A 27992-nucleotide genomic window follows, 5' to 3' on the forward strand; every position below is an offset into this window, starting at 1 on the left:
AAAACAGCTGGTGGGCCAAGTGGCGAGAGAGTGAACGGCTGCATGAAAGGGAATCGGTCGAGCATCACTTGGCCTAAAGTTAGTTCTCTGTAGAGTTGTTGCGATACTATCTTTCATCAAGAGAGAAAAAGAAAGCGCGGGGAGAGGAGGATAGCCAAAATAATTTTCAAAGCAATCTCTTTGTGCGGTTGCTAGTGAATGCGCCCACGTTCACTTTGATGCCCACACGAGTGCCCAGCCCGGCATCACCGCGCCTGATTCATCCCCGCGAGCTTTTCATCCACCCAGGGGAATTCCAGCCCCTTGTCTCGGACGCTGTTTGGCTGGAAACGAGAGCGAAATAAATGACCGTGCGAAATTTCCGCGTGCATCGCACGAAACAGAGCGAACGCCGCTCAATCTCTTTGCGCGCGTGCACATTCGCCAGCGTTATTTTTGAATGTTTTGGCACCAGATTCGTGTCCAACACCGTAGCCTGCTGTTACTGCCATCCGCCGTTGAAAAAGTTCGCACACCACTCACGTTCTACCGAGAATTCGCAATTTGTATGTTTGCTCGTCGTGGTGAAACCGCACTCTGTTGCAATTTCTTTTGTATCGCTGCCACAACAGTGTTTTTGCCAACCTGTCTTTTTTGATTAGGAGTTGAATAATGGTTGTAAATAAAAGCTAAACGAGTGTATTTTTTTAGACATAAGATACCAGAACATGGGGGGCTTAATTTAATTCAGCTACTGATTAAATAATAACGAATCTCAGAAGCTAAATTATTTTTAATTATGGTGGCTGTTGGAAGGAAAAGATTAAATTAAATGTTATTTTCCTATGGCGGAAAATACTCGTCATTTCAAGTAGTGTATTGAATTTTTTAAGCTTGATCGGTTCAGTTTTTAACGACTGATGTGATTTTAGTTCAATGATTATTTGTCTATACTTAATGGACCTGGCTTTTGATTTTATTTCCTGCCTAAAATTCAACCAACAAAGTGATCATACTTTTCCATTTCACAAAGAGAAAGGGTGACCCGGGCCCCGCTTTGCTACTCCTCGCCGCCGCCTCTCGTCAGCATGCAATTTTTCCGCCTGTGCCATACTCGCTCAATAAAATCCAGCGGACCAGTGTGCTCGGCGGCTGACTCTCTTTTATTTTAACAAGACCGTCAGCGAGTGCAATAAAAGAGCAGCTTGCTGATCATAATTCTGATAAAATTTCCAAGCAGCCCGCTTTTGGAAAAATGTTTCCATCTTTTGGCACTGCCGCGTGGCTTGCAGCAATAAAAGTGTCGCCGCGCCTTTTGTCTCTGCAAGAAAGGGGCGTCGAGTCATTAAATAAAAATTATATATACGCTGCTGCCTATGCTACCCGTCCCGCCGAGACAGCAGAAAAGTTTTGCCCTTCGCATTAGGCAGCCCCCTTTTGGCCCTCGCGGAGGAACTGTGACCTAAATAAACACTCCCCTTGTTTTCCCCAGGGCAAGTATGTTCTTTTTTCTTTTGATTATCTTATTGGTCCGGATCCAGTTAATTGCCTCTTGCGTTTTCTTCACGACCTATTTTTCCTCCTATCTAAAAGGTGGGGATTTCAAATGAGATATAGTTTGGAGCGATTGTCTCCTAATTAGCACTACTTGAAACTTAAATTTAGCATCGCAGGCGTTCGTTATGTTCAATGTGCAGCTGCTCTTGATTCGGCCAGCGAGCGTGGATGTTTCTTTTGTATTGCACTGCATTTAATTTACGATACAACGCCCTCACGGCTTGCGAAATTCACTCGCGAGTTATGACGGAACTTTGAACGTGAACTTTCATTTCCTCCAGTTTATTTTGTTGGCAGAATATTTCTCCCGATGTTTAACATGCCAGCCGTGTTTTCCTTGCAAATGCCACCCTTTGTTGGTGAATTAGTGGAGTTTCGCAATAGTTTCTGCCACTGCTGCCGAGTTGCTTCACGATTATTAAAATGGAATGACTTGGAGAATGTACAGAGAGCGCCGGCTTGAATATGGGAGGAGCGACAGCATTGGCATGGAAGCCCGAGTAGAAATTGTTTTTATCCTGAGAAAGTTGCAAACATTCAGAGGCCGAAGTTCGTTCGCGATGGTGTTTAAATGATATTAACCATTCCCTTGTGTATTTTAATATTGTTAGTTGTGAACCTGGAATGAAATTTAAATGTGGCCATTTGGTTGGGATGTTGAAATATTGCATAAATCATTATTTTGTAACGATTTCAAACGCCAATAAATGTATGTGTGTGTTTTTACACAATTTCACTTGAACTGTTACTACGCTTAGGACGAAGTAGTAAATTTTATCTTAAATCATTTGGAAATGGCTACTTAATATACTGTTTGAATTACTGATTTTTGAAATCTGAATCACCGACCGTTGAAAAAACGATTGACGACTCTCATTTTAAGGAACAATAAAAAACTGTTGAAGAAATAATTCATTTTAATCAAATTTACTTCATTACTTTTAATTTTCTGTTTTCAAAATGAGTCCCTCTGACACACATTCATCTCTTAAAAATATTATATTGCACAAAATTAAATATCCATAGTGGAAATTTAATAACAGACTTCATCCTCATTGATAAAATATCCTTTTATAATGTGATGAAAACTTCATTAGTCCGTTTAAGCCAACTTAATAAAAATAAAATATCTTTACCCGTGTTACGGCGCTTCGACACTCGGGCAGGCCAAAGGCAAGGCACAGCAATGTGTTTTGTAAAGAAAAATAAAAATTAAATCAATTTGATGATGAACGCATTATAAAATAATGATTCTGAGAATACTTCCGATGATTTCCAAATTGAAACGACACTTCCTTTTTCATGCAACGCATATCGCCTTTTCTCTCTCATTTAAATTAGCTCTTCTTATTTTTGCACAGTTCACGCGTTTGAAGCTTTAAAGAATAATTCCTTCATAATTGGCCGTCAACTTTTACTAGCCGGCAATTTTAATCCAATTAGCGGCCCAAGTTCTTCGACGATTCGATAAGTATGCCAAGAGCAGCAGCGGTGCAACCTCATCTCACGCTCGCCTTTCTTAACGAGTTCTTCAAATTTTCTGTGTCAATGGATGTTGATAATGACGAGCGCACAAGTTCGAGATGGTTCTGGGTGAGAAAAAGCCGTACTTCATTCGCAATTTGCACCGTCATAATGACCTCGGCGATAAGCATCGTAATTGGCTGCCTCTAACTTTAATTAAAACCGACTCGCGGAATCTGTGCGCGCGTAGGCGGAGAATCGATCAAAACGCCATAACTCAAGGCGGCGCGCGTTATAAGGATTAAATCAAGCGAGAGGCAGGCGGCCATAACAATAAATAAAATGTGCTAAGCGCGCCAGTCTAATAAAATGTGTGTAATCTCATTAAATCAATTATTATCTCGCTGCCTTTGTCTTCTGCGAAATAAGTGCTCCCACTCGGCTGAGAAAAGTTAAACGAGTTTCCGCCCGAATCGCAGCAATATATCATCGTCCCGCTTTTTGCCAGCCGGCTGAAATTACAGTTAAACGACGAAATGATGCAATGAGATGGAATCTCTCGCTCGTTTTTGTACTGAGTTAGTTTGGCGCTGGTTTTTCTCAGCCGGCTGTGATATATTCATTAAGCAACAGCGCCACTGGGGAGCCTCGGTTAGTCTGAACTGAAATGTACTTTCTCTTGGTGTTCACCGAATGTGAAGATTGCAGGCAAGATATTTGCTTCTAATTAATTGCCATTAATTAAAGCGTGGGTAAATAAATGCAGACTAGTTGGTTTAGTGGATTGGGAAACTTTATTTTCAGGGAATGTAGAACGATCAAATGGTACACCTCTGCGTGGATTCATTCAGGAGGGATTAGTGAAATTCTGTAGTTAATTTTCAGGGTTTTAAGACGTCATCAACACCAATATGGAATTTTACATTGTTTCTCATAAGTTAGATAATTGACATAAATGTTTTCTTTCTAGACCTTATGAGGTGGTCGGTCCCAATCCTTGCCTTCTTTTTTCCCTCTCCTGCTTTGTATTATTCAGCAGAAGTTGTGTCGCTGCAGAGGGGGCTCAATTTTTAATAAAATCTGGCAATCTGCCATGGGAATCAATAAAATTTAAACAGATAATATCGTCGGCGCGCAGAGGACCTGCTCTCGCTCTCTTGTGCTGTGCTGCTGGAGAATAGGCTTGCTGGCTGGCGAGCTCATTAAGATGTACTCCTTTGATACACATTCCTCGAGTTATGGCCCGGGAGTGAGCCAAACGCCATTATTCTTGTGCTGAGCCAGAATTTAAATGCAACATTAACGACACTTTCGGGCCCGTTTTTCACTCAATTCCTCGCGCCGAACCCCGAGTTTAAAATTAACTTTGACATCAGCCGGCAAGAGCTGTAATTCACTAAGAGACACGCAAACGATTTGGTGGACGAGACGAGTAAATATTTATTTTCCCATCGTTTGAGTCCTTTTCTCCAAATCGAACGTACTTCCGCTGAGGAGTTTAGAAGTTTGCCAATTTGCATTAAAGTTGCTTCAGCAGATGCAGACTTTTTTGCCTCATTTGAATAATTTATTTTTAGCTGCTTTCCCTCTTTGAATAAACAAACTCGTGCTTTAATGTCGAGTTTTTTATTCATTGCATTCGTCAGTTTTATTCAGAAAATGAGGGAAGCCAAACCAGTATTCAGCGCACTCGTTCCCGATTAAAAGACCCGAACATAGAATTTTCCAAACGGACTTCCTGCGCGCATCAAATTTATTCAAATGAGGCTGTTTGAAGCATTTTCGCCGAAACTTTCGCGTTTACATACAAACCAACCATGCGAACTTGTGAGCGAAAACAAACATATCCATCCTCTAGCAGTACACACACACGGAGCCGCTCCGGCTTCAATAATGCACGGCGTGGTAGAACCAAATTAAATTTAAAGTCTATTTGCCCCGTAGCCCTGCCGGAAAGTAAATAGACGATTTCCAGCGCCACTCGCTCTCTACTCCCTGGCTCGGGGCACAAAAAATGAGACGCTTTCATTTGAAGCACGCTTGCTCGCTGCGAAGACAACCCCTTAAAAATTCACAAGTGTGAGGGGCAGGCGGGCGCTTTTGCTTCGATTTATTTCGAGAGGCGCACGCATTTTTTGCCAGCCTCACCGCTAACTGTTTTTCGCGCTTAATTTGCCCTGCTTGGGGCGGCTTATCTGGTGCGCGCGACGCACTCCGCCGGGACAAAAAATCGGACGCACAAATAGAGCCCAGAAGGATAAGCCGGCCAGAAGAGTAATATTCGCGCCGCGTTTTTGTTTCCGCAGAGAAGCCGCGCTCAAGGGAAATGAAAAATAGTTGACTGGAACATAAATATATTTACTGGATTCAACATGAAATCAGACAATATCAAATTGTCTAACTTTTTGGACGAAAGGATATATTTCGGATATTCCTGAATGGGATTGCGGATGCGGACCCAGTGTTTCTGTTTCAAAGCTCACAATTTGAAGTAAACTTGCAATTCCTGTATTGTAGTGTTGGTGAGACCATTTTGACAAGACTCTTAATTCTATTTTCTGCACATGATTTTTTCATTCGGATAATTTTTCATTTTTAGACAGGATTTTTCACTTCCCTCTACCGCTCCTTTTTGTTGTGCGCATTCCTGCAGGTTTATATTATTGTCCGCCCTGGTGATAAATGTAAAAAGGGCGGCCAGTGTAGAAGCGATACATTTCATGCGTGCGAGTGTACAGCCCGCTCGCTCAACCCCTTGGCTGCGTGTATGCAAATAATGTCGTGCCAACGAGCGAGCAGAACATTTTCTCGCGACGCGCAAATTTGAATTGAAATGGCTCGTTTCTTTTGTGCAGCGAGCGCTGACGAGCAAACACGAATAAATAGCAAAATGAGGGAAGAGTTAGGAAAAGAGCTCTCGCGCCGCGTGTTGGTGCAAATAAATAAATGTATGTATGTAGTCGAGAGAGCAGAGTCACTCTTTCACTTGCGTCGGCAACTCGATGGGGATCAATACTTGATGCCGCCAATGAAAACTGCTTTTTATTTATTCGGCGTGCTTGCTCGAGAGATAAAATTGACTCGAGAGGGAGCAGTGAGTGAGACAGAGAAATGGCTCCGCCGAGCAAGTTTCGTCAACGCCGGCCGGAAAGTTTTGCCAAAATGGCTTGATGATGTTAAAAATTAAGATGGCGTGAATGAATGCAAGAGGAGTTGTGCGACAAAAATATGTACGTCAGCCGCAAAGTTTCTTGGTGAAAGTTTGCTTCGCAGGTAGAGCGAATTTTGCTGTACAAATTGAATTCATGACAAAAGGAAGCCGCGTGACTATCGTTAAGAATTCAGTGTTGATCATTAAAGCTCACTCAATCATTCTGTTTATAAATAATGGCTTTCAATTTAACTGTGAAACTGAGGATTCACAGTTGTTGAATGATTGCAAGATTGAAAGTATCGCGTAGATAGCAGCGTAATATTAAATTGCGAATCCCATTTGCTGAGTTTGCAATCTTATTTCTCTCCAGCGTGATGCAAGAAATGCAATCCTGTTCGTGCATTGGCTCGTTATTTTTCCATGCAATGCATTTGAGACAAGGTTTAGTCATTCAGATCATTATTTTTATAATGAGGCTTTCCTTAAATAAATAATGAAGACGATTTGTTTAAAAAATCGTCGTGCTGATCGATCCCATTTCTACAAAAGTTCTCAAACAAAAATTGCATGGAATTTTGTGATTTTTGTAGTATATTATTCCATAGTTAGAAGAGTTCATATATTAAAATGGCTTATAGTTATTTCAAATTCATCTTAAAATCATATCAATATCAGTGACATTCAATTTTAATTTAAACAAAATTTTGGAGGCACGAATGAAACAAAGAAATATCTTGACAATGCAACCATGCGTTGACAGTCAGTCGAAAGAAAAGTTCGCAGGTGAGCTTGGAAAGGCATTCTCTTTATTAGCCTTTTCGTCAGCATTCTCCTCTGTGCACTTCCATCAAACTTTTCAAGCCTCTGCGTCTCTCGCAGGGCCGTTGTTCCAAATGAAAATTTAATGACATTTAACCTCATCAGCCTTTTTCTCGGCCCACTCGCATGAAAGTCACTCCTTCCCCGGTGACGTGAAAAGTTAAATTCGCACTCATGATTTCGCACAATTTCGTCTGCAACGCGGCCTCGGGTGGCGCCACGACCCCATTGTTTCTGCACTCGGCTCCGTTTCCCTTTGTGCGATTTGATTAAGAAAGCTTTCGTTGGCGAGAGAGGGACTGCTTTTATCCCCAGTGACCTCCCATTTCGCTAAAGTAAACACGATTTCGTAGTTTCTGCGTTGTCACTGCGCTTAGAGGCAAGTGGCTTGAAAGTAATTTTTTAAAACTGCTATGCAAATTTTGCTTCACATGAATGTTAAAATGAAAAATGTGATTATTCTTGAATTGATTTTCATTTTCTCGTTCCATATATCTGCCTTTTTCTGAAACTCGTATTACAAAAGATTCTCAGCATCTTGACGCAGTAAATTGATGTGTTTTTGCTAAAAAATTAACCATCATACATTTTGTACAAAGATTTCCTATCTTCTCATAATTGAATTTAAGTTCGTATTTTCTTTGTCAACGGTTCATCATGAATTACCGGGGTGAGAATAAGAATGAAGATAATACCTTAAAAATTCTGGAAACAAAAAGCAGCCAAATTGCCATCTAGCTGGTTTAAATATCTATACTTTTATTTTACAAGGCAAAAATTCAATTTGATGTCACAAATTAAACCTTCTTTTTAATGCGAGGAAGAGCAAACTTATATTGACCACAACGTAAATTTTAATCGTGAAGTGCTTGTGAAGGCTTCTAACCGCAGATAACTGGCTGAAGCCATGTCAATTTCAAGCTATCTTACATTTCGAAAATACTTTTTTAATTTTTATAAAAAATGTGAGTGAATATGAATACGAACAATGAGCACGTTTTCAGCGTATTTTGCATTGTTTGTATCGATTACCTTCATTTGTTTTACCCAGTCCATTAGATCATATTAGATTAATATGAGGGGAAAATAAAAAAATACCCGCCTCACTCCAGCATTTTCTTGATTGCAAACATCGGATATTTGCTGGGAGGACGTATTTTTTCAGCTCTCACAACTTTCCCACAAAACGTGGAGAAAGCTGTCAATCAAGTGCGTGTGCTCACTGCCGCCCTTGTCGGAGGGTTCGGCCCGCGTGCTGCTTAATCAAATACGGACAGTTTGCTCGGCTGACTCGTCCCACACGCTCTGTTAATTTCATTCCGCCTCTAATTGCTTTCATTCAGAGCTGCTGATAAATAATGCAAAATCGTGATTAGTGTGGCGTATCCCGGCGGGTCGTTCTGTACACGAGATGAAAGCTAAATCAGCTTATGCACGTTTTCCTCAAAAACCGCACCGGGCTCTGTGCCGACGGCGGTTTTCGGCTCGCTTGCTCAGCACATTTATCTTGTTACTCGCGCGCGCGATGATGGAAATTTCGATTGCCGATAAGGAGACTTTTGAAATCTATATTCTGGGGGTTGCTCGTCGCACAAACTTTGGCGTGCGTTCAGGCGAAGCTTCCCTTTCCTGCGCACATTAGGCGACTGCTACTGCTAGATACCGACTGATGCGACGGACTGCCCAACGCACTCTCTGGCCTTTAATCATCGCGAACGTGATTTCGTCGCCTTTAACCGGATTCGACTCTGCAGTCGGTTCTTGTTTGGTTTTCCAAACTCAATTATTGCACAAGTAGCAAAGTTTAAGGTGTCGTCATTTCAGAGCAGCTTGTGATGATACTTGTCAGTCAGTATACCCATTCATTCTATTTAAGTGGATAAGGTACTACAAAATTCTGAAAAAAATTAACTATTACCTTAAATATTCTCTGATAATGGGTAAGAGTTAAAATTTTCCCTGGTTGCCGTTCATATATCTGAGAAAACTAGCAACAAAGCTTCCTCATTGAAATTCATAATTTATTTGGCGTGAAGGAAAATTTACCTCATAATTTGCATAACCTTGGATAGATCTCAACCAGAGGAATCGAAATCAAGCGAAAACCATTGCATGGACAATCCGTTTGATTTTACGAGAAATTGGGCAAAATGGAGACTTTTTAATTGTCCTTGGTCCTGATTTAGTTCTTATGCTTGTCCTTACTCAAAGATAAATTGTTGCTAGATTCCACAAGCATATTTAATGAACTAAGAATATTTTTTTAAAATCCTAACCTCTGCTATCCTTTTTGGCTATAACGATGGTAGACACAGGATTTGACAGTCGAATTAGATCCTAGTTACTCGCCATTGGCTAACAATAGCAAAGTAGCTATGATCCAAGTTGGCTGTCAACTGTCATATCCTGTATTTACCATCCTTATTTTTCCCACCATACTATACTTATTTACAATGAACCACTTTACGTAGCCAACAATGAAAATGGTGTTTGTTGTTGTCCTGTGTGGATCTGTTTTATTGAAGAATTTGAAATGCGAGATATGTGTATTATTTCTTCACAAATTGCATCCGATTCAAGTGTGTAGCATAAGCTATTTTCTTTTAAAGCCTCTATTTTCCCTGGAAATAAATTAGAATTGAATTTGCACAAATGGGAAGAAATGCAGGTGAAATACTGATGAAGTGGCCTGAAGGGCCTAAACCTAAAGAAGGTAAACCTCCTTACCTTCCTTACCTAATAACCTGTGATTTTATTGTCATTTCACTAAAAGGTCACTAAAAGCCACACCATCTGGTTTTAAATCCGCGTAGCAGAGTCACTCGTTAAATTTCTTTCTTTTACCTTGAGAACCATGTTTTAAAGGGCAGGAAACCGCTTAGTAGACTAGGAATAGAGCAGCTGTCCGGCAAGATGCCTGCCAAGCATGGATGCTCTCTTTTTGCTCATGCATTGCAAAAAGCATGTTCTATGGCAGCGCATACATGTATATATTCGTCAAATCAGTCGTGTCGCGCAGTGTATGCAATTTGTCGTCATCCATCTTTGCGAGTCAGCAGAACAGAGGCAGCAGCGGCATGAATATAAATAGTCTTATGCAGCCATGAAGTAAAACCAGCCTGACAAGTTGACAGCAACAATTATAAAATGTTTGTCCGTATAATAAAACCATAAAGCGTGTAATCATTCACCCGGCAAAGCGGAGATGCCCGGCGCGCAGTAGCAGCTCTCGCCGGACAACAAGCACTGTATGCGCAAACGTATTTTATGTGCCGCCGCCAACCATTTGTATTGGTTACTTTGCTCTCAAACTTTGGCATGTGAGTGTATAGTTCCGTTTTAATGCCGTTCGGCTTTAAACTGAAATGACGAATGCTGTGTGTGCTCTGCACGGTTTTGCGACTCGCACACGAGCTGTAAAATGAAACAGCAATACACACAGAGGCAATTTAAATTTTGTTACACCACGCACAATGAAGGCTGTTGGAACACGCGGTCGGCATCTACCAGCCCTGTGAAATTCTGAGTATCGTGTTAGAAGTTTCGTTCAACCAAATATTTAAAAGGCTCATTGACGTCGCACCCGATTTCCTTTGAGTGCGACAAACGCAAAATAAGGCAAACGGGAAAGCCTCAAATGCAAATTGCCATTCACCCTCCGTTCGCAAATTAAGTCTGCACGCATCGACTAAAGTGCTTTCTCTGCTTGTTGCAGGCAGGAAATGGTGAGCGGGCGCCGACGACGAGACGATCTCAAGTAAACAGCGTAATTAGAAGGGCCTTTGTATCGGCGGCTGACGACGATGGCGACGACGCAATTAGTGGCCTGAGCCCGTTGTCGTGCGCCGGACGCCGCGGCCCCGCAGCATGCTGTAAGGCTGGCTACTCTGCTCCCGCCCTGGCCGCAGTTCTCTGAAAAGGTGGCCCTCCACTGGCCGCACTCCAGGCTCGGCGCCGCGCAACCCTCGCTCGGCTGGGCTGGCGCCACCTGCCGGGCGACGCCGCCAACCCTTAAAGCACGGCGTTTCCACACAACAGCATACGTCACAGGTCAGTCTCACTATTTTTTGCAAACTCCCCTCCCCCACCTCCTATCTACGGTTTCAAAATAATTATAATCTTTAACACGTGGGTGAACCCCTTAATCTTGATTTGTGACAATGATAAAGGTTGAAGCAGACAGGAATATACATCCACAGTTCGGTTGGAGATTCTATTCACATTTATTTTTCCTAAAATGCTAGTCTTGGAACATTGAACCTTCTCTTATAATAAAGCAGTGCACCAACCATACAGTAATACGGTTACATTCATTCAATTATGATGCGAAGTAAATTCAATTTTAAATGGAATTACATTAAATTCGATTTTTGCAGTAATAAAATAGGAATGAGAACAGATGATCCTCTCTATTCATCTATAGCCACCATAGTAATTCAGACCTTATTGAAATTAATCTCCATCTCATCAAGAAAGCCTTTCATTGTGTATCCCGCTATTTGACTAACAAATTGCCAGGCTTGTCAAGAGAGAAATGCACCTCTGCAATGCAAATTACTGCGAGTTAATAAACCAAATTTAAGGGGTTCCCCGCAGTACCAAACATCCCACTTGTGATATATATCTGTGGCAAATTTCCTTCGTATCATTTACCAGCAAACGCTCTCACGACAGATTTCTGCTTCGCCATTTAGCGTGAAGTAATTTTTTTAACGCACGCCATCCATTGTTCGTGCGCTCAGCTGACAAAGGAATTGGGCAGGCGAAACGTGCGTTAACCATTATTGACGTCAGCTGCCCTTCTATCGCGAAAGGCCTGCAGTAATTTTTCTCGACAAACTTCCGCCCTGCTGCGAGATTTCCTGCTTGACCCGTTTCCATTGCAAACACCTAATAATAAAATCGATAGCATTCCCGCTGAATTCTTGCGATCCCTTGTGAATCGTTCCGCGTCCTTCGCTTTTCTTTTGATCCACCATTAATTCGCACGCAATGTGGGGAAATATATTTTCAAAAGTCGGCAAATCCAAGGCGAAGATTGCGATTTAACCGCTGCGATCCATCATTCCTAGTACGCAAATAGTTGAGTCTGAGGTGTCAGCCGACAATGGAATATTCCTTTCAGCCCGATTGGCATTGAATCCAACGCAGCACGAAGTCGTTTTCCTTTTATTTTCCCGCGCCAAGTTGACTGTCTTTAACTGGGTCAAGCGACAAGCTGATGTGAGAATGTGAAAAATTGTGCTTTGGAAAATTCATCATAACAAAATTCTGGTAGTGGTGGTGGATAAACTACTGAAATTCTCCAATTATAAAACAGATTCTCATCCGTGAATTAGTTCATATATTCAATTTATATGGAAATGCACCTATATGATTACTTCCATTTAAAATATCGATTTTTTCATGATAAAAAAGCCCAATTTTTAGTATGCCTGGCAAAAATTGAATTCCCATAGAAATTATATCAGAAAATTTATTGCTATCTCTATGTGGGTTGGACGGGGATATGCGGTGAATTCCTTTCTAGATAATCTACGATCTGTGTATTTCCTGAGCCGAAACACATCTCACTGCATCGACGTGGATTTTAATGGGATAGCCGACGGCGGTATTTGCACGTAGGCATACACGCTGCTTGTTTGCTGGCGGCTAAAGTGCGAAAAAACGGCCGTAGCGCGCCTCTCTTTATTCATGAAAGTACGTCCACCGACGAGACGAGAAATAAAGGGAACAGGGGGCGAGAGAAAGCGCAGCAGTTTTTCCCACTCGGGCTCATACTTTTACGCCCTTGTTCTAAAGCGCCAGACGAGCATACATTTATGCCACACACTCGCATACACACGCATCCAATGAGTGTGAAAATGGGCCACTTTGCTGTAGAAAAGAGAGAACCTTTTCATCCTGAATCCACGTCGTAAAACGGTGACGAGTCGCAAAAACCTACTTAAAAATTCATCGCGCTAGCAGATTTATGAATTTACGCTCGCGTGTGTTATTCCTGCAGATGGATGTTTATTTTCCATTTGTCAAGCTCAGGAAATTTAATAAAGGAACGTGTGCCGGGAGACGCTCGCCCTTCCTGGTCAAAAATTGCACAGTTTCTCGTCCACGGGCCAGGCGCTCCGTCGAGTATTGAGCCGGAAAATAAATAAACTGCCTTTGGGTATCTCCCCGCGCCAACAATAAGCCGAGCCGCCGCCTCTCCTTGTTAAAAAAAGCAAAGGAAAAACCACCAGCCAGATTGGCTGCGAGATGAGGCTTGACTCTTCAGGGACATTTTTCTGACGAGACGCTAGCTGCGTCTTGGCTGCTGGCAAATAATAATACCCTCTTATGTTATAAGGGTGCAATGAAATTACTCTCCTATCATCAGTTGCGGAATGCAGCGCAATTTTGTGGTTGAAGCAAAAATTGCGACAGTAGCAAATGACAAATTCCATTTGCAATAGTTAACCTAATTCATTATCAAAGAATTCATAGTGTAATAAATACTCATATAGATTCTTTCAAATGCATTCTTAAATTATGAAATATTTATAGAGCTTCCGAGACCTTAAAAATGCCACTGTAACAAGAGAAGCTGAATTACTCTGTGAGTCTGTGTTTAAAGATATGTCGGAACATATAGTTTATAACCAGAAATGAAAACGAATTGAACTATTCTTGAGAGCAAATGGTTTTCTTTCTTAACCAGTTCATGACGTTTTGAGAAACTAAGGAATAGTCGAGTTCAATTCTTTTGCATTTGCGAGCAGGATATGATGCCAGGAAATGAAACCCTCCCGCCCCCCAATGATGCTTCTTTGTGTACTATATTTATACTTCCCGCAACAGTTTGCTCCCCTGTTAGGAAACTGGAAGTACATAGTATCAACTTCCTGGAAGTTATTGACAGAAAAAAGTAAGCAAGTTGCCGAGTGGCATCAGAGCCAGTTACTTGTCAGCGAGTTTAACAAGTTTTGCATTAATTAGCAGCAATCCCGAGAATGCATCAATGAAAAGGTGTCCCTTCCGAAACAGACAAGACTTGCTGCCCGGCGTGAATCTGGAGCCGCCATCGCGAGCAGATTAATTAGTCAGGCCTCTTGCGGCAGCACGCTCCTCGCTTAGGCAGCCCGCAACATGCTCGTGTTGCAAATCGATCGATCGTGTCTGCAAATCCGACTGTTGACGCCCGTTAACTGCTGGAAATAATCGCAGTCATATAATTCATTCATCTCCAATTCCGTTGCTCTACTTCATGGTATAATTCAGTTTCGAGTAAAATATTCAACGTGTTCAGTAGTGATGAATATTTTTTGAACCTCTTTCCACTGAACATATTGAGCTACAATTTTATGACACATTTTCTCTTTTTACTAAGGCTGCTCCAGCCACGCCGGCCAAAAAGTCGAAAAATTGAAAAGGTCCGGACAAAAAAAATTGATCTGAATAAATACGACCTCATGCCGTTAAGCACTATCAAATTTCCCTTCTATTAATTTGTCTCAATAGCTACCGTAAGACTAATATCTATTGTTTCACAATTAAGGAAATGAGAGAATGATAAAAGCTCACACTCATATCGCAGAGATTATAAATACAGTCTGTAGTCGATTCACAATGGAAATTTTTGTTATTACACCCGATTACACCAGACATAATAAAGCTTGAAATTTGTTCAATGCCTCTAACTTTAGTTGAAAAAATAAACAATTTAAAATCGTCATAATTTAAATCTAGTTAAATTCCAGTTTCTGATAAATTAGCTATTAAAGAAGGAAGTAATGATTGATGTCACCCAGGTTGTCAGAGAGCAGGACAACGCCAGCAAAAAGGTTAATTTAGATGGATAAACCTATAATCTTGTTTTTAATATCAAATTTTGGTGTGGCATTTTTCTTTATTTCTCAAACTGCATGTCAACATTGTAAAATATTGAAGAATACAAACCCATACATTTTCTGTCCCCATTGCAAAAAGCGTCAATTTATTACCCAACTAGTTTCAGCATTATAACTGAAGCCCTAGTTCCTGGGAGCTCATTACCCTCCTGACAGTAGAATATAAAATTGATAACATTAAAATACTTATATTTCCTCATTGGTATTTTCAATAAAAAAAATTAAAATCCGGGTATGGTGATGTCTGGCGAGCTGTTTTATCGATCAGCCCACAGCAACTTCGTCATCTCGCGCCCTGGCAAACTTTAGCCGTCGCCACTCGAGCGGAGGCAAGTTAAACTGATTTTGATAAGTTCCTAATTAATATTCGCTGGCTTTTGGTCCATGGTGCGGTCTTTGGGGATGGCGCAGCCACCACTTTTAACCCGTTCGCCGTCGTCGCTGTGTGAGCGCTGACCTCGGTGTTCGGCTCTCACTCAGCAAGAAGAACAAAACGGTCGCATCAAGTGCTACCGCTTTTTATCCGCTAGCTGCGCGCTGCAAAACCGCACCAAAGAATATTCCAAAGTGGCTCGGACAATAGTGAGGTGGCAGCGCCACAGAGGCAGGATCCACATCCGCACTCGCCGCCGGAGTTTATCAAGCGGGTGTTTAGATACTAGAAAAGTTTATTTTTTCTCTCTACATGAGTGAAAGTATGCATTGAAAGTATGCATTTCTATAAAAATCAGTGATGCAAGATTTCCCGCCACTGGCAAAGCGGAGCTGAAGCACACAAAGGGCAAATATAAATAACGCCGTCGCTTTGTAAACTTTTGAGAAAGAGCGCCGCAGGATTTCCAGCTTAGGTTTAATCTCTTGTGAAGAAACAGTATGAGAATATAATGAGATTGGTATTTCGGTTACATGGCTTGCTTCATTAACATGCGATGAAAATGGGGCTGCTCCCATTCACCTCCATCTAATTATTTTGAACTCATGATCAGTGTATTATTTATGGCAGGGACTACTTTTTTATAATCTTTTCTCGCAAGGAATTTAACTAATTCAACTTTGATAAAATTTAATTTATGTTTTTTCTTGTTTATAATCTCTCTTCTTTTTTCCTGCTTAAAACCAAGCATTTCGAACTCGTGTTTTGCGTGAACTTGCAATGTTTGGGGGGTTGATTTGCGCCTACATATGTCTTGAATTGCAATTCCATTCGAATTTGGGAGAATTGCATTATCTTTCAGACTCTCTTCTGACTGGTTTGCACCTTTCCAACATGCATGAATTAATTTCACGGGACGGATGTTAAACGTTTCAATTGAAGACCCTGCAGGAACACAAACTGGTCAATTTCTGGACTAGGCTTTCAGGCCCCTGGCCCGTGTGCTCATGTGATTCGTTCACGATGTTGTTGGGATGCGGAATTTTTGCGAGTTGTTCTCTATCAGGGGGTCGCCCATCTAAAAAGAGATGAATGAACACAAAATTTGGAAATCTAAACAGAGTTGTTTTATTACTAAAAATTTGGTTTTTAATTTCGTTAATTTTAATATGAAAGTTTTTTATCCTCAGAGCCAAGTTAAAAACTTTTCATACGCATTTGCAGCTTTCTCCTTTTTTCAAAAGGACAAAGCTGAAACCAATCATGGAAAAACGTTTTTGATGCTTGCCATGCTTGCGTGAAAGGCAATTAGTGGAAAAGCATGCTGAAGCACCATACGCGTAAAATTTCACAACCCGGCCTCTTTTTAAGCGCGGATGCAGAACATGATTGGGGGTGGCCAACCTGTAATTCTATTGGGACGTGCTGTAGGAAGCAAATGGAGCAGCACAAAATTTTCAAATTATGGTTGCCAGGGGATATGAGCAGATTTTTCCATAATATTTCGATACTGCTCATCTTTGCCGGTTGCCTCTGTTTTGATGTTCAAACAAGCCAATATTTGGTGTAACATTTGCATTATTAGAGGAGTGTCTTTAGACAGGAAACCGATTAAAATCGCAATTAAATCATTTTTAAAAATCCTTTGAAGTTGTTAAGATGGATTTAATTCAATTCTCTCGACTGAGAATATCAAAAGTTATTTTGGATCAGGAGAAGATGCTTCCATTTTCGATTGCAAACTTTCTGCACCCAATTGCCAATTAAATTAGTGAGTGGCAACCCTGGGAGGCAGTACACGTGCCAGAAAGTGGGGACCGATCGGGTGCCGGAGCACGTGGGGTGCAGCCAAGTGGGAAATAATAATTCCCGATACCTGCGGCTGCTGCGGGCTCTTTTAATCCTGGGCCTGGTACATTGTGCGCACGGATGAGCGCAGACAGCTTTAATCCTTGCTTAATTCGCATAAAGCGATTATCCTTAATAAGAGCTCCACGGAAAATTAGTTTTTGCGAAAGAGAGAGAAAGGCACACTAAACTCGGCGCGATGGTGTACGCAGCCGATGCCTGCTAATTGGTGCGTAATGCGTGCGTGGTGCGTTAACAAAGTTATTGCCGGCGCAGGCAAGGCACTCGCGTAATCAATCATGCCAGGCCGCGCTTTATTATTCCTGCGCCGAGTATTAGCCTAATTGAATTGTTATTGCGTTTCACAGCCATTATCGAGACTTCGATGGGTCGCCATGCTGTGATGGACCGTAATGGCCATCGCGGGATTCCTCTCGAATTCCAACTAGGACAGATGCGCCCGCCTTTGAAGTCGGTCGGACTTGCTGACCGAGGCAGAATTTTGCACAGCGGTCTGTTTGTGCTGAAACTAACTGTTGCAGCGTTTTGTAAATTTGCGATGCTCCGCACTTTGATGGTGATGCATACCGCGTATTCAAAGCACGCTCGCTAGCAGTGAAAATCCGTCAAAAATAATGTCAACGCACAGAGAGCATTGCTTTTGGTATTGGTCAACTTGTATCAAAGCTGCGAAACGGTTCCGATATAAACCTGTCAGGAGTGGTTTGCTAAAGCAAATAATGGATTTTTCGTTTAGTTTCTAATTTATATAATCTAAATTCATTCGGAGCATCTGATTTCTTTGCGAATCCAATTAGTTCAATTTGACAAATTAAATGTTGAAAATAGAGATTACAGCCAGTACCAGGTTTAACTGATACATTTTAATCTACTTCATCACAAGAAGTAACCCAAATTTAAAAAAATGTCATTAAGAGCTTTTCAACAATACAATCTAAATCACTCGCTTTTACGAAATTTTAAAGCATAGCTATTTGCTAATTTTATATTTCCCTTTTGTCTTAGTGATAAAGTTGGTGCACGTTCTAAATGAAATGATCCATCTATTACGTGACCAGAAATTCAGAAAATCCAGTTTGCCCTATTTGCGGACTGGGACTTGTATCCTAAAACCTGACACGACCATTTTACTCGGTCCTTGATGTCCCGTTTGAAATATTATTTGTCTCCGTCGACGTGGAATCGAGGTCAAATTCGTCCTCTCCGTGCTCTTTATTTGATGAGCGAGCTACTGCTGCTGCATTCAGGGCATAAAATCGAGTAAAGTGGTATTGGCATTTTGTGTGTGTGCGCTCTGCCTTGTATCTTTTGCATCCGTGGCTGCCAACCGATGAGAATGTATCGCTGTTCTTGAAAGGAATGCTGCTGATGCCGGGAAACAATCGAGTTTGCGCTTATCAGGTCGCACAAGATAATTGGATTTTGAGCCGCCGCCTCGGGCCACCAATTGAATTTCAGCTGAAAGTTGCTGTAATTAGGTCTTGTCAAAATGAAAAACTTAATTTAGTTACCAAAGGAGGAAATTCTTAGCCTGGAATTTCAAAAAATGCTGATCAAATTTTTATAAAAAGTTTTGTCAGAAATATTTAAATAAATTATCTAACTTAAAATTAATGCCCCCAAACTTCAGAGATCAATTCCTCATATATTTGACTCAAGGACATATTAAAATAAAGACTGCACCAACGGTTTTCTCATCCGAATCCATCAGTCGAATTTACAGAAAAAACCCTAGGTTAGCAAATGCTTACAGCCCTTTTTCTGTTGAGTAAAATTTCTGTTAGTACAAGCACAAAAACAATAGTCTACAGTTACAGATAATTAAATAGGTTTGATGCAAAAATGGGTACTGTATTTATGCTAATCCGAATGCTATGCACGATTCCAATGAAATTGAAGCAAATTAGTGCTGTGGCCGTTTGTTTGAGCTCGCAACGCAAATTGGCTCAATCTTGTTCAACTCGGTTGCATCACGTGTGTGTGTACAATTTAGTGCATCAGCGTCACTCATCTTTTATTTATATCGGAATTGTAATTCAACGGCATTGTGCTCTCGTCACGGCCTTAATCAGCAAATGCATGCAGAGTGAGTGTGAGCTGAGTGCGTTGACTCGGACCGGGGTGGGTCGCCACTCACCCCCTGCCCCGACCGACCGACCGACCGACCATCTCTCTCCCTCTCGACCCAACTTTTCTTTCATGTTTACGGCCTCCGTGTGTTTGCGCGCTTCTCCGGTTGACAGATAGCCAAGTTGAGAGTCACGTTTGTCTGGCTTTTGGGCGCTGCCGCTTCGCAGAGTCCGTGCGCGCCTCTTAACACGGTATCATGCTGAAAAATCTTGCATTATTCATGCAACATGCAAATTATTTCAACCTGGAAACACGGCAAACGTGTGCGCCCCTTGCCTAACCAACAAATTAGCCAAGAACACAACTTTTTGCCAGCTTCCGCCGCACTCTTTTCGCTAAATTATGCAACCGGCTTGTCAGAGGTGCTGCTCCTGGTTGCATAAGCAGCACGCTTTGTTCAGCCAACTATGAATTATGCTCGTGCATACCCCCCTCTCTCTCGTTCCCTTTTTAATTTTCCTCTGCGAAATGACTTACTTTTACCATGGGTGGTCTTATTCCTTTGTTTCTCGGTTGTTTGAGGAACGAGGTATTCTTGTCAAATTAAAAAATAATAAACTAACTCTGAATGGAGATGAGGTTTGAGTTCCTATTGAAATTGTAATAAAAATAAAATCCTCTTACAAGCATCTTACACAAAAGCATTTCCAATTAGACCATCCTTTTGAATACAACATCTTTGAAATACTGCAGCTTAAGGCTGTTGGACGCTTTTAAATTTTCAAGCAATTATTTTTCGCAATAAAAAACCAACAAAATTCACAATTCATAGAAATTTTATCCTTTTGTTTGTTAACATATGTCCCGTGTTAACGATATATATATTATGGATATTATGGTAAATAACTCACCGATTAAAAAAACTCGCCAAACGAAACCAAATGTAATGCGTTTAATTTAAAAATTTGACAAATCTGAGTTTAATGAAACTCTTCTTTCTTGTAATACCATTTTGAATTTGAAGATTATTATTCTCCAAAATAATGCAAAATTTCACAATTATTTATAAGCTTAAAAATTGATTGTTTAGTTATATTATATACATACGTAAGATGCGTAATTTCAAGTTTAGTTTTTTCTTGGAGTAATTTCGACTTGTTTAAAAATGTGTATTGATGTGCTTTCAGATGTCCTGACAGCGGGCCGGGGGCGTGTGGCATGACATCGGTGCCTGACGGGCAGAACCAAGACTACCGCCGCCTGCTCGCCCTCCGCACTTCCGGCGCTACGCCACCTCCGTCTGAAAGGTTTCTGCCCATAGCTCCCGCGCCACCCCCGGCCAATGTCCAGCCGCAGCAGCAGCCCCAGCCTTCGTCGGCCTCGGCCCAGGGCGCGGCGTCGAACGGTCTCATCACCTCCGTCGGCGAGGCGTACATGAGGCGCGACGCGCCGCCGCCCAGTTCTTCCTACCACTACCGTCTGCCCCCTCATGTCGCCGCCGCCTACCAAACGCAGGTATGTGTGCTGTGGGCAGGGCAAAAATTAGTTTACACGGTCCAGCGATAGCTTGTTTACCCTCCGTGTAAATAACTCCATCGGTTTTTCTCTGTAGTCGCGGGCAAGCTGCCGGGAAATAAATACGGAGTCAGCCTTGCCTGTGCTTTTGAGTGTCTTTTCGCCTCAGTTGCATCAGCCCGAATATTTTCCCAAGCTATGTAAATGAGGATATCACGAAATTATGTAGCCACCAAAACATTTTGACGTGTTTTTTGGCCGTGCAGCCTTCTAAATAGGTTTGGGCGCGTCCAAAATATCAAAGTTACGCATGAAAGAACCAACGAGGATGTGTTGACGCACGAACAAACTTGGGCAAATAATTGCTGTGCAAATTACCGTTAACTGCGCAAAAAGTACGTTCAACGACCTTGTATGTCCAGTGATCCACTTGGAAGAGACTGGCGGCGTCTCCTAAAAAAAAGAACTGCACAAGAGACTACATGCCCGGCGCCTTTTCATTTTCATCGCGCTGTTTGGGTTTAATACGCGCGCAACGTGCGGAATAGAGACAAGCTGAAAAATTGTGTCAGTGCCGAGACACAAGCGTAATTTCATCGCGACGTCAAAGTCCACTTATCACGCAGAGAGGCCGCGGATGCGAAGCAAAACGCTTCCGTCGACGAGCGTAATGAGGAAATATTAGATGAGCTGTATTTCTCCCTCGACTCTCGCTGAGTTCTCAGAAGGGAATTAATAAACACGGCTAACAACAATCGTAAGTAAAAAGAGACGCGACCTCAGACCAGACGATCCTGAGAATAATTATAACAAAGCTAATCATAACTTTAATCGCCAAAATTCACTTGATAACAGAGACTTACCAAACTCTGCGCAGCATTTTTTTTCAGAATAGTCAGGACAAAATTATTCTTTGAAATTATAGAAGCGACCTTATTAATTTTGCTAAAGCTGGAGTAGGTTGCACTTTGCAGGTTTCCTTTAACCCGCATTTCGCTCGGCCCATGCAACATTCAAGCCCACAATTTCGAGCAGGGCAAAAGGCAAAGCCCGCGTTACTTGCAGCTTAGGCGATTAAATTTTCAAGCGATAAATTCATCATCTTTGACCCCAAACGGCCCTCCGGCGGCCTTGTTCCTCAAAGTAAGTGCGGCCGTAACTCAGTCGCGGGGGCAAACAAGAGAGGCAGTCCCGGTTCATTAACCGCGCCACTTGCGATGCGATAAATCAATAACTTTTGCTCTTAACCGCGTCCAGGGAATATATCGGGGCGGACACGCATGGAAATTGTAATGAAATAAATTAAATTATGACCGTAAAGGTCAGCTCACTCGCGCCTGCATGCAGCGCCAGTTTCACTGCGGTCGCATTGCACCAAGCCAATGTGCTCGCAACACCGAGAAACCGCCCGCCCCAGCGCGCGCGCGTGTGTGTGCATGGGCATGTGTGCCCTGTCAATAATAAATCGAAGCTAAGTAACTTTCGCAATAAGTTTTCAGCCATTGCTAATGAAATACGACCGCAGAGAGTGCCGGCGACGTGTGTTCTAGGGTCCGAACTGCCGAGAGCGAATGTTTCCAGCGTTTTGCGGTCGGCCCTTTGAAGTGCCGCCGCGTAGCTTTTATCTTTGTGCTCTCTAGTTGGTTGGCACTCACCCACCGTCACCGGATAATAGCATTCAATATTGGAGAGACGCGCTGGCGAAAATCGAAGATTCCTGAACAATGCAACTTTTTCTTCCGCTTTCATGATAAATGCCAGGAAATTGAGATCTGATTTTAGTCATGAAGTGAGCGCGGTGGATCTTAAGAAGCCTTTTGTAGCCGCTAGCGCAACGTGCAGCGGAATAACATCATCTTTTTGAGAGGACAGATTTTATAATAATTGCTATATTCAAGTGATTTTTCGCCACTTTATAACGATATAAAATACCGAATTGATTGGTTCCAATTACACAGAAAGACCAACCTTTTTATCCATGAATGATTAAATTTAATCACATGATCCGTCAGCTTGGTAAATTGAACAGAGTCCGCTTTTAGTGTGGACGGCGGTCAAAGATAAAAACGCTTAACGTCAACAGTCAGCCCAGAGCAAATTCTAGTGCCTTTAATCAGTTTCCAGGTGCAAAGACAAAAGGATAATATGAACGAAAGAAAGGTTCAGAGGGAGTTTCATCTAACAGCACTCCTTTTTACCTCTCAAAGAGTTTTCATCCTTTGTATGATAGCCCAACAAGGAAAACGGCTTATTCCACAAATTCAACAAAAGGGCCACCCAAGCAAACATTCCACAGAATTTGTTTTGGAACACTCGTGCAAGCGAGCTGGCTGAAAACAGACTAGATATCAAATTTCATTTCACTATAGCTGCTCTAGCTTGTTGTCGGAAGAGGAAAAAATAGCCTTCCTTTGCTGCTAACAGTCCAAGAGCGATTTCAATTTCGCCGGCCGAAAGCAGTGCTGCGAGAAAATTTTTGCGGAATCTGTGAGCACCTTTTTTTAGGGGACTTGTTTCAGCGGCTAACGCGGCGGCAGATTACACGCGAATTCACTCTCTCCCTTTGTCAGCATCATTATACTTGTGTAAGCACTTTTATGGTGGCGACGCATGCAAATGCAGCGTGTGCGGCTAAATTAACATGTTGCCAGGCGGGGAGAGCACAAAAGGCTGCCGTTTTGGCGAAAAATAACACTGCATGTACTCGGGATACGCCGGATCGGTGGGAATTGGAATTGATCGATCGATCCGCAGCTAGCAGCCTCGGGAGAAAAGCAAGGAACAAACTGCTGCTGGGCTGTGGAGGCGCGGAGCCCAGGGAAGTGACAGAGGGTTTTTTTAAAAAGTATAATTTTTTTTCTTAATTGTTAAATCAGACAATGCTTAATATTTCCTGCTAAACCAAAAATACTCAGAATAACTTTTCATAAAGATTATTGTTTTGATTGAACGAAACAAGCTGGGTTGCTTCATAGATCGAAATCATGCAAGTATATTCCTTTCAGAGGTTCCAGAAGTTTATTTTATTTTTTTCACGCCTTTCTAAATCAAAACTATACACATAAACTGTTGTCAAGCATTTTTCTTTAGCAAACATAAGAGCTACTTTTCACATCCCTAGTTGAGGGCTCAGTCGTTATTGTATAGCGGGCAACAGATTGGTGAACGACGAGAGAGAGAGAGAGAGAGAGAGAGAGAGAGAGAGAGAGAGAGAGAGAGAGAGAGAGAGAGAGAGAGAGAGAGAGAGAGAGAGAGAGAGAGAGAGAGAGAGAGGTTTTCTCTGTAATTTGCAGTGTGAGTGAACAACCACACATATGCATGCATACGATGGTATGCGGTGAATTCAAATTGTAGTTCGGTGGAAGAGATGTTGATGTTATTTGCGCAACTGCTTTCTCTCTGTTTAATATTGACCCTTTTGACGACGACGAAGACACGCTACTCGCCCGCTTTCTCTCTTTCCCGTGTAAACACGTACATCACATAATAGTAGAGGATTGTGCGTGAAAGCAAGAGGCGTCTCAATTCGGGGAAACGGCTCAGAAGGCCTGCTGACCCACAGGGGTCACACGCAGCTTGAAATAAATAGTTTTGAAATTCGTGATGCCTATGTAGCCTAAAAATTTTATTTATATAAATAAATCACGATGAAAATTTTTGTTCCCGTCCTTTATTTAGATTTAAATATCCATATCTTTGGTGCTTCATAATAAATTTATCGCAAAGCAGTAAGCACGCCTGCCACAGAAAATTTGAAATTACACCGTAAATTGAACCAAAGGCAGCTATTTCATTCAGAAAAGTTTCTCCCTCACTCCACCGAATGAAAGCCGCATTTAACGAACTCAAAACTACGAATTAATAACATACCATCACAGCAGCAGAAATATTTTCAACGAGATTACCCTCACGCCACAGAAACGGATTAAGCTGGGGCGGCACCCGCAAGCGTAAAAAGTGGCGGTAAAATTGCGAGTATCACACTGAAGAATCTACCGTGTTAATTATTTTTAATAACTTTCAAACTGGCAGAATCTCACCCCTCTCGAGTGCAAATATCATTACTTTTTCCGCGACGAGGGACCGTGAGTGTAATTATCTGCTCGTCGCGCGTGGGCGGCAGAGGGGTTGCCTGATGATGTTGCATAGGGCGAAAGATGCAAATTCAATTACACCTCACGCACACGCAGCCGAGGAGAGTGGCTGCGGGCTGCTCAATGTCACATCACCGCGTCGAGTTTGCAAATGGGTGTCATGTAATTACTCACACACACATCCAGTCACGTCTTCGCCGAGCTGCCATTTATGATTTATCACCGGGTCTTGTGATCAATTACTTTTCCTATATATCATCCCGTAGTAAGAAGGAAAACTGCTGGCCACAATTAAGGCCGGGGCAGAACCTGAAATAAATCACGCTTTGAAGTGAAGGATGCTGCACCGAGATATTACGTTGCGAAATCAATAGCAACGACTTCGCTTTTTTGAAACGAGAGTTTTCCGCTTTCTTTTTCGAGCGCACACGTACTTTGGATGAATGTGCGCGTATAGCCGGATTGAATATCAGATTCGAGACAGCGCCGGTTTTTTTATTTTTTCATTTTCTTATCGCCAATTTTTTGCCACTCTGCTCCATCCGACGCGCCGCGCAGCACTTTCGTATCGGCACATATGAGACTCTCTTTCGCCTGCACATGCTTTCTTTGACAAGACATGAAAGTAGAAATTTCGAGCAAATAATTTCGTTTCGTTCGGGTTGAATGCGATCTCTGTTATTGTTGCTGAGTGGTGATTTCACGTTGTCTGCTGGCAGCTTATGAAATATATACAGCAGTACTTCAATCTTGCTCAAGCAATTCCATAACGGAATGAAGAATAGTCAGCTATTGTGACAGATTTTGATATTTTGCATTCTTGTCAATGTTAAAAGTTGGTAAACATTTTAAAACATCATCAAAACTAAAATGCGATAAATTTTTGTAAATGTTATAGAAGAACGCTATAAATAATGAAAGGTTATAAAATTAAATATCTAAACTTCGAAATTACCACTGTGACTTGAAAGCAAACAGTGCAAATTTTGCGATAAGATAGTTATGAAAAACATTTATAAGTCAGATTGTATAGTTAGCAAAATGAAACCTGATTAACAACCTTGTTGTACACTTCAGTGTTCAATAAAAGCATCATGAAACTTTTTAAATTTGCAACAACCTTGTTAAAATATGTTTGAAAATCGATGCTACTTAACTTTATTTAATTAAGTTTATGCGTGTAATTGTATGGGTTAAGAATCAAAAGAGTATTATTTAATGCATTTAAGCAAGATGATAAAAATGTGCTTTTAGAATTTTCCGCCAGCGGTGAAATTTCGCCGGATTCTGAAATGTAGTTCGCGCTTGTGAAAAAGTTTCACCAAATACTCGAGTTGGGAGAGGCGAATTGTATTTATTTTGGCAGAAGGAGGGCGCGAACTGCAAGAGCGACGGACAAAAAGTGGGAAAGGCAGACAGCAAAAAGCGGTGCGTGTACAATCGTACTCCGTGCGGTGGCAGCCGAATTTTATTAACTGTGCGCGTGAGCAAAAGTTAATTCCGCAACTCACGTCAGCTGGGAAAAGTATAATGACAGTTTACATCGACGGCGTGGAATTTCCAGAGGCGAAACTTTGCTATCGCGCGTTCGGCATCTGCGCGGGGGCAAAAAGTTGAGAGCGAGAGAGTATGACATGCCTGCGCCTCGTAAAAAGCGACCAAATCATGAATGTGTGCCTTTTGCCTAGCGAGCTGGAGAGCTGTAATTTGTGAAATGACGATGGGGCGCAGCATAAGTCCGCACGACCCCTATTAGTCTTCGGGGACTGTCGATTGCCGTCGTTCGGCAGAAAGGGTTGGATTTTTCACTCGACTGCAAATCTCTCTCGTGCCCTGATTATCAAGGCTCGTCCGTGAAGCGCGCAGGGAGCATTAATAACTAAGCCAATTGCGAAAGAGCACGTGTCCTGTAACTTTGACCGACTGCGCGAGTTCCCTGCCAGTTTGTGTTTCTGACAAGTTCTCTCTTGACTTGGTGCCAGTGAAATGGAAACCCAGCAACATCGTTATGCCGGGGAGCTTACAATGTTTTAGTAAAACCCTGTTAATTAGCGAGTAAATAGATTCGAATTTCCACGTGTCCTTCTATGATATATTTTACAATATTATTTCAACTTTTGTCGACAAACCTACGCGTTCAGTGGTGGACTCGTTAATTGCTTTCCCTGCTCGTACATAAATAACGAAGTCAATTACAAGAGGCCCGCCGACGTGTCTTGCAACTTTGACCGGCAGCTCGTTTCCTCTAGCAGTTTATTTTTCCAGCCTCTCCAATTATGAAAGCCGTCGTTTTCCTCTTATTCGCCCCCACATCAGCCGTCCCCTTTTCGCTAGTCGCGAAATCTCTGACCTTAATTAATTTCCCCTCGGTGCCGCGCTCGGGTGGCGTCAGCGGCAGCGACAGGGAATTGCAGAGGTGTTATTGAGAAACACTACTTGCTGCCTTGGTTGCACACACAGATATGTATGTATGCCAACGAAAGTTTTCCCTCTGCTCCTCTCACGTCAGGCCTTGTGATCAAAGATCGGCCCGGATGAAAGCAAAGGCAATTACTCTCCCGGTGAAAAGTTGCGGCAGTATTTTCTGCCTGCTTGCAAGATGAAAGGCGGCTCTCTTTTCGCCCTATTCGCAGGCGTTTATAGCTTAACAACAAACTGTCAAAAGTCGCGATTTCGTGGTTTTCTCACCGTGTGTGTTTTCTGTTGCAGAACTACGACTGCGGGGCCTCGAGTAGCAGCTCGGGCAGCGGCAGGTCGCTGCCGCACGTGCCGGCCGACTACCTTTCGGCCTCGCACTACCACCCTGCTGCACACTCGAGCCACTACCACCACCCGCACTACAACACCATCTCCCACCCGAGCCACCACCACGGCTCACTGCACCACCAGCACCCGCACCACCGGTCGCCGCACCACCACCACCCTGACTACCGGCGCCACCTGAGCACGTCTCAATGCCCTGGCGCTTCCTACCTGCGCCACAGCTCGCGCAGCGCTCGCCTCGAGGAGCTCCTCAACTCGGCGGCGGCCGCCTCCAACAGGGTACCCAGCCCCCGCCTTCCGCCCACCCCCAGCACCCCGAGGACCACGCCGCCCCTGCAGACCCGTTCGCTACCGTCCAACGACTCGCTCGTGGACGCGCCGGCGCTCGACACCAGGGCCTCCCGCAGGTAAGATCTGCTTCGGATACTGAATGCTCGGTTTCTTTGATT

At 42.6% G+C, this 27992-nt stretch overlaps 1 protein-coding gene across 2 annotated transcripts in view; it reads left to right on the top strand.

Annotated features, from left to right (window-relative positions):
• The window catches only part of LOC135939291 (inactive rhomboid protein 1), a 77571-nt gene that overhangs the window by 38987 nt on the left and 10592 nt on the right, over positions 1-27992 (top strand). For both annotated transcript variants that reach the window (XM_065483592.1, XM_065483591.1), the window contains exons 3-5: positions 10689-11023; positions 20359-20686; positions 27490-27950. In XM_065483592.1, coding sequence (XP_065339664.1) covers positions 20390-20686; positions 27490-27950 — 758 coding nt within the window. In that variant the 5' untranslated portion in view covers positions 10689-11023; positions 20359-20389. The remainder of the gene's footprint in view (positions 1-10688; positions 11024-20358; positions 20687-27489; positions 27951-27992) is intronic.

This window comes from Cloeon dipterum, chromosome 3 (assembly GCF_949628265.1).
Source record: "Cloeon dipterum chromosome 3, ieCloDipt1.1, whole genome shotgun sequence".
NCBI classification, from domain to species: Eukaryota; Metazoa; Arthropoda; class Insecta; order Ephemeroptera; family Baetidae; genus Cloeon; species Cloeon dipterum.